Here is a 13,716-nt window from a genome sequence, read left to right on the forward strand (position 1 = left end):
TAAAATATAAGCCTGCTCTTCCTTTGCATGCTAACTAGATGAATGTGGGTCACAAGCAGCTGACTTCCAGAGACACACTATGGTCAAACAGGAGTGCAGGGACGAAGTGGTGGGCATTTCTTAACCGGCTGCTGCAAAGCCAACAGGGCAATAACCACAGGTTTCTTTGTGAGTAATGGTGGACATTTCCTCCTGCCATTCCTTCTGCTATGCTGATGTACAACAAGAGGTGCAATATGGGGTTTCTGATCCAAAGGGCTCTTCCTTGAAAATTGCAGTGGGCCCTACTGATTTTTAAGAGCTCTTCCTCAAGGACATTGGAAATAAAAGGATGAGAACATAAGCCCTGCAAAGACTGAATGCAGAATGCAGGTCACTCCACTGATGGTGCTGTATGATCTTTACAGCCAAATGGATGTCCTGCAGGAATTCTCTCCCCTGCACACAGAAAGGAAGCACGCTGTTGCTGTGGCAGTTTTCTGCTTGTCACAGATGTGAGAAAACAGACTCGGGTGTAAACAGCTAGGAGTGAGAGAGCTCAGAGCAGAAATTTGGGGCAGTAGGGTCTGTGGGGAGTAGGACAACCACCTTCTATCCACAGCACCTGACAGTTCTGGGGGACAGTCTTCAACAAGGAGCTCCCAGTATGCACTGGCAGCATACTGTCAAAAAGTGAGGGCTGAGCTGCTGTGCAAGTAGCGGGCATTAATTATGGTCCCAGGCACCTCTGGGACTGCTCACCAAAATGGTTCTACAGAATTTGCTATTTGGAGCCTTACTTTCTTTTCTGGAATATCTAGGACTTTAAGCTTCCTGCAAACAAATAGACTCATGTCATTTCTGAAGAAGCTTTCAGAGGGGAAGTTGAAGTTCCTAGTCTCTTCTTACTGTCTTAAAGACTGGTCTTGAGTAAGGACCTTGGAATTTCACCCTAAGGGAAAAGCTTAGAAAAGGTGGCAATGTTCTTGTATTTAGTCACTAAACATTGGCCTAAATAAGCAATCATGTACCTCACATGAAAGCTCGTGCGCTACTTAAAGCACTTCATGTTTGACTGCACAGAAAACACTACCTGTTATTTGCTTTTTAGTCTCTACATCCCTGGTGTGTCGGAGTAGGCGGAGCAAGAGTGGGATCCCTTTCTGCTCTGACACTTCCAGTTTGTTGTCGTTGTCCTCAAACACCAAGTTTCTCAGAGCACCACATGCTGCCCGCTGAATGTCCTCGTTCTGAACGTCAAGAAACTGTAAAAGTTTGGGGATACCACCAAGTGAGAAAACCTGTGAGGAAAACAAAACACAGCAGAGAATAGTTAGATACTGTAAATGACAAACTCCACCCTCCCCCCCCCAGCAAAACTTTAAATAGTCATAGGGACTTTTTTCATTTGCTCCCGTTTGAAAGACTTGAAGCACAGATCATTAATTGTTTGGACATGACTGTTAAATTCTGGGCTTTCATATGAGTCATAGTTAAAATCCACAACTAAGGGAGGCATCATATTTTAATAATTAATATAAGAGAATGAAACTGAATCTCTTCCAGCTTTGCTGCAGATTTGTACTCTCTGACAAGACATTTAACTGCTCTGTATTTTAGCTTCCATGTTGGTGAAATGGATATTTGAGATTTAACTCTGGAACATTTATAAACTGCTTTGAGATTTCTAGATGTAAAATGTTCCTGATGTGCCAAGTTTGGTTTTTTTTCTCAGCAGCCAGCCTGATGGAAAGACAATATTTTTCTCTGTTAACTTCTATGCATGTATTGAAAGTGTATTTAAATAAGAATACATTATACTTAGTACTTCTTGTCTGTGGCATACTGAGAAAAAAAAGTAAACTAGTAAACTTTAAATGTAGACCATTAAACATTGTAAGCTAGTTAACTACTGAGCCACCCACATTTAACAAAGACTACTCTTCAGTGTCTAATTCTTTAGAAAATTAGGTTTTGGCCCCAAATGAATGAAGAATTAAGAAGATGTTACTTTACAGCAGCTGTACAAAAACAAACAGTTTCCAAATTCTACACGTTGTGGCAAATGATGAATCCCATATGAGCTGTGATGTGACATAAGCAAGCCTTGGCTCATTTAGGAATGAGTTTACTATGGAAAACACCTTACATTGATGTACAATTGAGGACGGTTTCCTCTGGCATCTCAAAATGCCGTATGGTTTTGTGGACAAACTCGTCCTTGTGTAGAATCAACAGCATGTGAAAGACTTAGAAATCTGATACAACTGTTTTGAGTAGTCCAGAGTTTAATGATAGAAAGAATTCAATATGACAGACAGCTGTTGGCAACACGAAGAAATGAAATGTAACAAAGCCTTTTGCCCTTCATGCCCTGGCAAACTACACTGCCTGCCTGCCTTTCCTCTGATTCTGTTGTACAAAAGGCACAGTTTCTTGCTGCTGCACTGCTGACCTGATTCCCCCTGATTCAACAATCATCTAGATGCTAACAGAATGAAATACGGAAATGTATGTCTTGAGGTAAGTGAAGCATAGAACACGCTGAAGGCACCTACTTTATTCAGTAGATAAGCCCTTTTGACACCAATACCGTAGCTGGTTGGTTTTTTTAAACATTCATGCAGGCTTTCTGTTGGTAATTTTAAGTGATTTATAAACTCTTGTAAAAGAAGTGGTGCTGTTTTGACCTAATGTGCAGAGGAGAATTTACAAAAGCTATTGATTGGTCTGTCTAAATTTTCATCCGTTGACAAAATTCACCAAAACACTGTAAGACCACAAGTTCACGAGAAAAAGAAAAGCCACTAGACCCACAGACTATCAGGTATCAGGGAACAAAGCATCGGGAGACAAAGAAAAGGAATGCAGGCTGAAAGGCTAAAAAGGGGAAACAGGACAATGCCAATGTGAACAAGTCTGATGGGCACCAAACAGAAAAACTCATCTAGTTTATGTGGGATAGACAGGAAAATAGAAGGCAGCTTCAGGCTAACTGCTCCAATTTGAACTCTGTTACTCATCCACTTGTTTTTCAGGGAAGCTGCCTGAGAGAGGTTTGAATAATAAACCACCTTTAAACATTCAATTCTGAAGCTCTGTCCTCAGACTGAAGTTAAGGCTGCTAATTGTACTGGTGTTTTTTTCCAAAACGGACTTTGATCTACTGTGAAGCAAGTTAAAACTACCAAAGGCCCAAGTAATGTTTGCCTGTCACTGAACTGGACTGCATATACATGAATATGGAGTTAAGGCTGAGATTACATATGAATAATACTAAGCAAATTATGAAACAAAGCATGTGTAAGAAATTTTTTTTTAAATGATTGAAATAAACAACCACTTTACACATTAATGTACAGAACTGTTCAGCAAGAGAGCCATGATTGTGTTCAATAGTGAAATTTAAAGAAAAGGAAGAAGAGAATATTTTTAATATGACCTTTCAAAAAACTTGTAAGAGACTTAACAAATTTGGTTAATCCAAACAATGTATTAATGCAGTTGTGCAGTCCCAGCAAGCCCTTACCAGTTTGGCTAATCCAAACACTGCATTAACTCATTCGTGCAGTCCTAGCAAACCCTGAAGCTTGGATAAGTTTGCACTGTACTCCAAAGTTTCCATTTCTGGGATATTTCTGTACCAACGGTGTAAGCATGCCAGTCAAAAATGAGAGACAGGAGCAATTATATTGACAAAAAGTTTAGACTCTACAACTTACTCATAAAGGCTGAAAGAACTATCTTAATTTGGCCTGAAAAAGAGCAGACTAAGTGGGTATACACTTAGCAGCCTTAACAGACATGAAAAAACATTATAAAAGGGACAGAAAAATAGACATTTTTCTCCATATCCATCAAGATAGGATAGAAACTAACCAACTTAGTTTGCAAAAGGGAGATTTAAGTTATACTTTAGGAATAACTGTTAAGAGTAGTAGAGCTTTTTGTCTGTAGGAGCTTGTGGGATCCTAATTGATGTGACTTTTCAAAAGTTGGTCATAACCATCTGTAATTACAGATGGTTTGGGTGAATTCTTGATGTCCCTTCTTACCCTACATTTCTGTGTTTCCTATCACAAAATCCTAAAGACCAAACTTTAGCTAGCATAGACCAGTACCATTCCACTGATTTAAAAGAATCTGCAGCAAAAAGCATCAACATATTTAAGGGAAAATATTCAACATCAGTATCCTACAAGGTTTCTTGGAATGCCTTTTCTTCATGTTGGCACACAGTGCCATACAGTATATAAAGTTATTTGCTCTACCTGATTGTAACTCGCATAAAAATAACTTACTTTTCTTCTGGCATCTGCTTTCTGGAAGCACTCATGCTGTATGAAAGTCACTGCAGCAAGAATCCTAGGTGTGGACTGTGTATTTTCACTCTTCAGTATGCTCACTGCACGCTCCAGAGTCATTTCCCCTTCTGGGCTCCTTAAAAGTACAGGCAGAGGAAATATAGTGAAGCAAGACTGCAGAAAAACCATCATTTAGCCTGTGAAATTTCTTGTAATACCAAGATTTTCATATTTTTCAAGTAACTTCAGCTTTTCTTAGAAAATTATTCCCTTTCCAGTAGCAGAAAATATTATAAAAGCTTTAAGAGATACTAATATTCTGGGGGAAGAGAAAATCATAAATGGAAGTGTTGCAACAATGAGAGGCTCTGGACAAAGCAATTCATGCTTCAAATTATAAAAATAAAATGGAAACATCAGTGGATGAAGGCCTAAGATCCAAAGAAGGCCATAATCAAATTAGAGTGTCTTTTACTGATCATGAAGATACCTTGATGTTTTTCTCAGTAATGTGGTGATTGCTTTTTTGTATCTGTTTTCATGCCTTTCTTCAGTTTCTCAGTCCCTGGACTACATATATGTAAGGCTCAGTACCTGCTTTTTTCAAGCTTATAGAAGTTGTTCTAGTTTGAAATAGATTAGCAAAGCCTTTTTTCAGGTGGGACAAAATAAAAACACCACTCATTAAATCGATTATGTACATCGCCTGTGGTAGGATTAAAAATATATGTGGCCATTTTCCTCCCAACTTCCAGCATGTTTGCTTGAATGATAATTGTGTTAGACAACCACATAAAAAAATTGGAAAAAGAGGTCACCAGACCCATTTTTTCCCCAGTAAATGGAACATAAAACAATTCATGGCACAATCAGGAGCATTAGCTCTGGGACAGGTAGTAATGTTCCCCAGCCTTTTTACTTTCTGTTTCAAACACTCTCCACCCAGAAAAAAAAAAAGGAAAAAACAAGCAAACAAAAACCCCAAACCAAAACAAGAAAAAGTGGACAAAAACATGAGAATTCTATTTTTTTTTAAACCAATAATTTTGTAGAACGAGATCCCAAGCTGGCCAGACAGGGATCAGAGAGCAGTCTGTGAACCACAGTGAAACAAGTAGTCATTGTCAATAATTCCTTGCTTCAGAGCTACCAGAATCAAAATGGTTTACCTGATAATCATCTCAGTAAGTGCATTTAAAATTAAAAATTTTGACAGCTCTGAGAGTGTCTCAATAAAGCACTGGCAGGAGCGAAAGAGCCTGGAAGTCCAGGTTTGCCCAGAACGGGCTGCAGAGGAGCAAGGTAGACAAACCAGGAAGAAATCAGGCAGATTTCTCACAGGGAATCTTGCTACAAATGCATTGAAATCTGATTTTTTTCCCCAAAATATTTATGATGAACTCATGAGCTCTGAGACAAAAATGGATTTTGTTGGAATTTTTCCTGCCAGCTGCACTGTAAATCAACATCTTCTGCTTGCTTTTGCTAAGGTAAAAGACAATTAGTATGGCTGCAAGGACAGCAAAAAAATGAAGAACAATTTCAATGCACCTGTTGCAAATGGAATTATACTCCCATACCCTGAGGTTTCCACCTGCCTTTATATTTCCCTTTGGTATAAATCATGTTATTTCTTGTCTTCTCCCCGCCTCTTAGTTAGTGTTTTGAGCAAATACGCTGCATCTATAGGTGCTGCAGCATGCTTGTGCACGACAAAGATGAAATGAAGGAGACAGTGTGTTGAGGATGTCAATGGAGAGGTTAAATCAAAGTGAAATTAGGCAGAACTATGGTTAGTATCTCTGGTGCTCTGGGCTCTGGTCTGGCAATGCTTACAGCTTCCAGATCTTCAGAATTTACTGCAGCCCCGATTTAAAACAAAGTAGCTATTAAGTTACTCTAAGTTGCAAGTCGGATGTACTGATCAGAAACCTACTTGACGATCTTGAACAATGAGTAATGGAAAAAAGCCAGATCATATTTCTTCTTCTTACTCTCTTCTAAGTGGAACAGAAAAACAGGCTTTTCAAGCTTGGGTTTTAGTCAGGTTTCTTAAATCAACAAGGGTTTTGTGACCATGTTATATATATGCACATGTGAGCATGCCGACCTGCCTGTTAGTCATTGCAATAACTTTGGAGCCCTTTAGTTAAAGTCAGTCGCCTTCTACAGAGCAGCAGACATCTCCGATATATTAAATTGTGAGTCATTTCAGTGACTAACAGCAGAGAAGGACTCTATCCATGCACTTTCCAAGGTCAAGATTGCTGCATGAGCTGATCCCTCCTGGGACACCAGAGAATCTACATGGGAACTCAGCCTCAGGATGCCAGGGATGTCCCAGAGTAGTAAAGGTCCATCAGCAGTCACTGCCAGGCTGAGACAGACGCATGTACAGCCAGAGACGAAAGTTCTAAGTGCTGGGCGTGTAGAACTGCATTGAGACTGAGAGCAGCCCACCATTCACCAGAGTTATCCCTTCATGGCTGATACTCCTTCACGTACAGTAACCAAATTCTTTCTCTCCTGTTGTGCACTGCCATACTAGGATTGCTCCTCACTGGATAAAAAGAACATTCACTGATGTTTTATCCGACAGTAGTAAAGGGTGCAATATAATCCTTGACCCTCAATGGTATTCAAAAAGTTGCACCATCCTAACTTTTGTCAAAACAGAATTTGATGCAATGATTCCATCTTACCCTCAAAACATTTACAGGCAAACTTAATAGCCATGTGGCTGATTAGCATGTGTAATGACAACAAACAAATGGGCATTCAGGCAATGATTGTTAAGCAGAACAATGATTTGACAAGTTCTGACTTCACCTTAATTGCCAGAATATAACATTTTTGAGATATATACACTGTGTTGTCTAACCATTTTGTGACAGCTCTCAGCACATTTAGAGGTGAGATTCTGTAAGTAGCTGCTTCTCAGGCAGCTTCAGGTTGAATCTCTCTCTCTCCTAAGCCCTTGATATGAGGATGCTTTTAGCTGCTTCACTTTACCAGAAGATACAGAGATAGCATCTCTATACTCTGATTTTTCTACTTTGATTTCATAGCATGAGCAAATTTTTCTACAGAAAGTTTGAAAATTCTTTTATATACATTTCAAATACTATACACAGTTAGATCACTACTTCTCTTTTACCTCACACAACTATTTTACATCCTCTTAATTAACTTTGGAAAGACTTACAGTGTGATTCACATAAAAAAGTACAAATTTCTGGAAAAATCAAATTACTCAGAAAATAGGCTTATCTTTTTTTCCCCCCCTTCCATTATTAAGGGAGCAACAGGTAAGGGAGCAATACATCAGATAATGCAACCTTAAAATCAAAGAGAATGGGAAATGACAAGAAATGTGAAAGTCTCTACTAACTTCTTAAACTGAGAAGTCTTGTCAGAAGAAATTACTGTACTACTGGCGGAATGAGGGACTTAAGTGAAATATCTCTGATTTGACAGCAGTGTATACCCCAAAGCAAAATGTCATCTATTATGTTTTAAATACTTTATTCTACTTTAAACTGTGCAGTAGCTAGATGTGGATGAACCAGAATGTAATGCAACCAAAATAGGACTTCTGCGTCAAGCCCTCCCAATGACAAGAATTACAAGGGGAGTTATTAAATCTGTATTTTAGATGTCTGAAAACAGTAATAATGTATGTGGATATCATACTCATGTTAGTACATAAGCATATGTAACAAATACTGACTTCAGTCAGCTAAAATGGCTATAGTTTCTTCATCATCATTTAAGACTCTAGTGGTGCAAATCTCTTCTGGAATTGTATCTTAAATGCTGCCTTTCACCATCCTCTTCACTAATATATTTTACAGAGACTTTTTAAAACTTTAGATAGAGTAAAGAGCCCCTCACTCCCCCAAAAACCTAGCAATGAAACTAAAATAGAACCTAGGATATTTGAAAATCTAAACAAGATATGTACAAGTAAATTAAATAGTCAGAAGTACTGAGATAAATGAAATCTGTAAACATCTGCAAAAGGAACTTTAGAAGCTTTCACAGCACTTCCAATTGTTCTCTGTAATTTCCAGCAAAAGCTGAGCTTAAAAACTGGCATTTAAGGAATTAAGCTGTCAAAAAGATTTCCATTAGGTCACAAATCTTCCACCTGGAGTTCAGCATGGTCTCAAGCAAGCCACTTGCACAATGACTGAAGACAGATGTTTACATCTGCAGGTATGAAAAACACTTTGGTTGATGTTTATGCAGGCAGACAACCAGACTCCAGTGTCTGCACCTGCAAAAGAAGAACCAAAATTGCTCCTACACAAAATTAAATATCAAAATTGCTGGTTGTGGCTCAGAAACACACTCAAGAATGTGCTTAAAGTTAAGTAAATGATTAAGTCAATGGGATATATGCCTGTTTGTAAACAAAGTCCTCCCAGGTACCTACTTTCAACATCACTACTTCCAATTCCTTAGCTGTTGTGAGCTCTCAGCTGTTTTTTCTGGACTTACTTGCTGTAAAGACTGAATACTTAAGAGTCACATCATTAATACCAGATCTCTTAACTCCTGCATCACCCAGAGGTGAAAATTTCAATCCAGATCAGATGTGGGCACAAAACATATATCTTTGTAAATCTAGTCATAACACACAACATGTAGCTGACGACAGAAAATACCTGACCTGTACATAGCAGTGACATCAGATGATGCCTCATCTCACACAGTAGCAAATTTAGAAAAAGAAGAAAGGTAGCCTTCGGAAAAATGAACTTAACAGCTACACAGTTATGGAAAAATAGACATTTCTTAATAACACTGTTACAAATTACACCATGATTAACTTACATAAGAAACCTTGGGATCCTATTTGGATTATGAAACAACAACAGAAACCACAGTAAACAGTGCAAGGAACCATCTCCTGTTTACCAAGTGGTTTGTTCTGTCCATTGAACCTTAAGAACTCTGGAAGCAAGCAGAATTGTTCTAAAATGAAAAAAATATTCACTCCTGAGGGGAATTTCAGAACTGACAAATTTTCTCTTTTGAAAATGGAACCAATTTTAGACATTCTGATATCTTCTCTGGAAAGGAATTTCAGGGGGGGAAAAAAAGTAATTCTGAAAAAAAAAGAAAAAGAATGCTTCTAAGATTTTAAACGATTTTCCTGAAGTCTGGGGGCAGCTTTGGGAATTTCTGCCATGGAGCTAACAGGGCTTCATAATAAGATAGCATCCTCAGAGCACGTAGGATCTCATGGCAGTGAGAAGCTCTGGGGTCCTGAGATTCAGAGCAGTTTATATTTGTTCTAGGAATGGATGGTGCGACAGAGCTAAGAGAAATTTCTGTCTGTGTTTTAACTGAAGTTTACCAAAACTAAAAAGTTTCCTTGAAACGATGAAGGATTTTTAACTGGAAATTGTCAGTCTGCCAAAAGCTGCTTCACTGGTTGATTTCTGACCTATTCTCGTGAGAACCAGCGCTGAAATCATCCGGTCTCTTATGAGCACAAAATTTGCCAATGCGTTACTGTGTATTGTGACTTAGGTTGTAAATTACTCCGTGACTACTTCATGTCTCCTTATAAAATTGATTTAACTCTTGGCAAAAGGGGGGTCCCAAACTTGAGCAGGAGGTGTGGACCCTGCAGTATGTACATACCCATACATTTTTTCTCCCTTTCCTGTTGCACTGGAAGTGAACTTTTAAAAGCAAACCTACTTTCTGCATCCTCTGCACTGACATTTCATATGCTGTGTTGGCTGCGGAACCATAAGCTGCCAGTTTACTTTCCCTTTTTAAACAAACAGGTTCCTTTCAGCTCTGACACCCCAGAACCAAAGCAAGTCCTGCATTGTGCTTACCCTAGCTGAGATCCATTGATGGTGACTTGTTCGCTCTGCAGGAAACCGTTTCTCCCTGCTGCTGCCATAGCAGCTGTCAATGGCATCCTCTTCCCATCTGTTTCTGCAGTGACACTGGTTATTGAAGTTGGCTGGGAAGCTTCCCTCCTGGTCTGTGTGCTTTTGAAAGTAGTTTGGTACCAGCTGGACCTTAAAGATTGCCTGTTTTGAGACCCCAAACAGGAAGCAATTGGTGATCTCGCTTGTCCTATCGCACTGCCTGAGGTCAGGTAGTTCTCTTTCTCCAAAAGGTTGGTCATACTGTGACTGTTGCCTGCTTGATGGTACAGAGGTACAGTGGGGCTGGGGTAGACACCATCAAGGATGGCATCATTAACAGCCCCCATGTTGGAGTGTCTCTTAAAAGAGCGTCCCCTGTTCACTGAATCACGAAGAGTGTAACCAACAATTTCAGACCGAGCATATCTTGGTGGGACAGTCCCACTGGATCTCCTGCTATCTCCATGCCTCATGGAGAATCCAGTTGAAATCCCTCCGTCATAGTGAAAATCACTGGACACATAGGCTAATCTTTCAGGACCTCGTTGGGGTGAAACCTCTAGTCTCTTCAGAGGCTGTCTTTGCGCTCTCTCTTCCACTGTCTTGTAAGTAATCCTTGTCCCCCAGCCATTTGTATAAGAGGATGGTGAGGCCACCTGTTCAAGGGTGCATAAAAGAACAGGAGTCACAGTAAGATCACAGCATTTAGGATTAATAGCAAAGAAACCAAACCAAAAAAGTAAAGATAAAAATTCTAAGGTCTGCTATCAGAATCAGAAAACAAAATGTGAACATCACCAATATTGTGTATTAAATGGGATTCTGCAACACTTCTTTGTATCTGCCTAACAAAGGCAGGAAGAAGCACGGTCTACACATTAGGAGACAAAGTCTAAGCATCTAGTCTTCTGTCATTAACTCAAAATAGGTGCGTAAGTCAATTATGCCTGGTAGCGAACAGTCTGCTTATTAATGGAGATTTTAGTTTCAGTTTGAAAATCCTTGGGGATTAACACCCACATCTGCTACTAAAATTAAATTCAAGGCTGTCCAATAGACAGAAGAAAATTAATCAGTCAGATATCAAAATATTATACTAAAGTGCCTGCATATTGCTATAAACCTTATTAATATAAGGTTATTTAGCCCTCCTGTTCACTTTGTGGTAGGATTTAGTAAAAAGAGATAGTCCCTCCCCTGTTTGCCTAACCTCTTAAAAATGAAGGAGATTACATAACATTCCAAGGAAACCAAAATGACCATTTCACCATCTCAATGGTTTCCCTAATTCTACAGTTGCAATTTAAGATTATTTTTCTTTTCCTGTCCCTAATGGGCATGGACAGTAATGGATCATCATCTTGTTTTGTAAGTTTCTCTTTTCTAAACTCAACAAACCCACTCCCTGCAACCTTTCTTTGTAGGATGTGTCTTCAAGATTCTTACTGTTTAGGCACCATTTGGGGCCTCTCCAATTTTTCTACCTTTTTCTTATGCTCTAAATTGGACATCATACTCTACCCAAGACTATCTGGCATTGAAATAAAGGAGTCATGACCCAATTTTTTAAAAATCAGTAAGCATAGTGTCATCCAGCCATAAATGAAAGCCCCATATATTCTATTTCCATGCTGTATTAGAGTTTTGTAATATTAAAGACATTTTTTAAGGTAAACTGAGAAGCTTACACAAGTTATTAATTGAAGGGACAGCACTTAGCAGATAGTGGCCCGACTGAAATCCCTTAATTTCACTGTTGAGTTACTGAGGGTGATAATCGACTCACAAAAGGAGTAAAGGTTGCTGAATCTAGAAGGCTGAGGCAAGGATCATTGCATATATCTGTTTATTCTACACAAGCTATGCAAGGATATCTTTATCTTTTGTTTGGGGATAAGGAAATGAATGCTTTTCTGAAATACTAGACCTTGTGGCTTTTTCTGGCTTTCACACAGGACAAATAGTCTCTCTCTTTTTTTTTTTTAATTCTCCCCCCCCCTTGCCTGGAAAACTGTAGTATTTTCCTGTGGTTCCTATGTCACCTCTAGTTTTCCTCTTGTCACTCTCTTCTAGTAAGCAGAGATTCACATCAAATATTATGGTCTGGATGATAGGTGAGAACAGAGGATAGGAGGACAAAGAAGGAAATGTATTTAAGTAAATGGTTCTACCTCTACGCATACAGAGCTGGACCTGCTTCATTAACTGGCCAGAAGCTGGGCTATTTCCTTTAATGAGAATAAGCAGTTCTTGAGTAATCTAAAATTAAGAAAGGATTGGCCCCTACGTATACAGCTATTTATTAAATAAATATTTCTGTTCCCAAGCTGAATTTGTTTCAGTTTACTAATGTTGATCATGCAGCAGCGTTGCTATTGAGCTATGTGTTGATTTCCCAGTCATATGGTTGCTCCCTCAAATAGGTTCATACCAGTTATGAGCTGTGTCACAAACCCTGCAGAAAACCGATTATTCATCTTAGCATTCAGGCCATGAACCCAAGAAAAGCTGGTCAAAATAACAAGTGAATTTATGATTAGACAGTTTAGAAACACCATTGTATTCCAAGGACTGTACTGCTGAAATTCTTGTAATGCTAAAACAGGTTATAATAGGATTATTTTAAATGATAAAGATCACTCTACCTGCCATCATGAAACTAAAGCAATCTGTTTTCCTGGGGTTTTGGATGCTTAATTCTCTAACCTCTTTCACCACTCCTACCTATGTCATTCGTTACCCTGCGGGATCGCTGGACTTCCTCTAGCAACCTCCAACTCTTCGGCTGGGTGAGTGGCAGCACGGCCTCCGGCCGCTTTGAGCTACCGATGTGCTGGCTGACCTGCCGCCTGGTGGGATGGATAAAGATCTGACTTGTCACAGCCTTTGCCTTAGTGGAGTGCTAATACGGTTTTTAATTTTCTACCCTGATGCCAATCCTCACAAAACCAACAGGATTGCAGAAAGCTCGTCTGTACAACTGAGCTGAATTTAGCCATTGGGCTCAGAAGTCACCAGAAGGGGGAAAATGTTAACAAATCTCAGTTGTAAAAACCTCCTTTTCTAGAAATCAGGCTTTAAAAAGCAAACAAGCGAGCAAGCAAACCTTGAAACACCATTTACATGCTATTATTTGTGGAAACAAAATGGATAAACTCTGCATGTGATATTGTATTTATTTCTATTCGTTGTCTTCTTTTCCTCACCTGGTTTGACTGATAATATGAGAAACCATAGGGAGTTCTTGGTGCAAAATCATTTTCGGTAATCCCCATGTTATAGACGCGCTCTGGAACACTGGATGCACGGTGCAAACTGCCTGTAACCAAAGACTAATATTAGTAAGATTTTAACAAAACATGATACTGTTATAAAGGATGATTTACAGTACTAGGGAAATGTCCCAGTCTGCGCTGCCATTAATATATATAAGCTGAAAATCAGACAGGTAAATGATGGAAAGAGGTTTGCATTCAAAGTGCATCACATTCAAAACCTGGCTAAGCAAAGCTTTTTGAGGACACAAGCCATTTTTT

The 13,716-nt window shown here is 39.1% G+C and overlaps 1 protein-coding gene across 1 annotated transcript in view; it reads right to left on the reverse strand.

The window, feature by feature from the left end:
• The window catches only part of PKP2 (plakophilin 2), a 36,305-nt gene extending 22,850 nt beyond the window's left edge, over positions 1-13,455 (reverse strand). The window contains exons 1-4 of the mRNA XM_009332917.1: positions 13,387-13,455; positions 10,142-10,836; positions 4,281-4,419; positions 1,073-1,280 (exon numbers count right to left, since the gene is read on the reverse strand). Coding sequence (XP_009331192.1) covers positions 1,073-1,280; positions 4,281-4,419; positions 10,142-10,836; positions 13,387-13,455 — 1,111 coding nt within the window. The remainder of the gene's footprint in view (positions 1-1,072; positions 1,281-4,280; positions 4,420-10,141; positions 10,837-13,386) is intronic.
• Positions 13,456-13,716: the final 261 nt, after the last annotated feature.

Source organism: Pygoscelis adeliae, unplaced genomic scaffold (assembly GCF_000699105.1).
Source record: "Pygoscelis adeliae isolate BGI_AS28 unplaced genomic scaffold, ASM69910v1 Scaffold38, whole genome shotgun sequence".
NCBI classification, from domain to species: Eukaryota; Metazoa; Chordata; class Aves; order Sphenisciformes; family Spheniscidae; genus Pygoscelis; species Pygoscelis adeliae.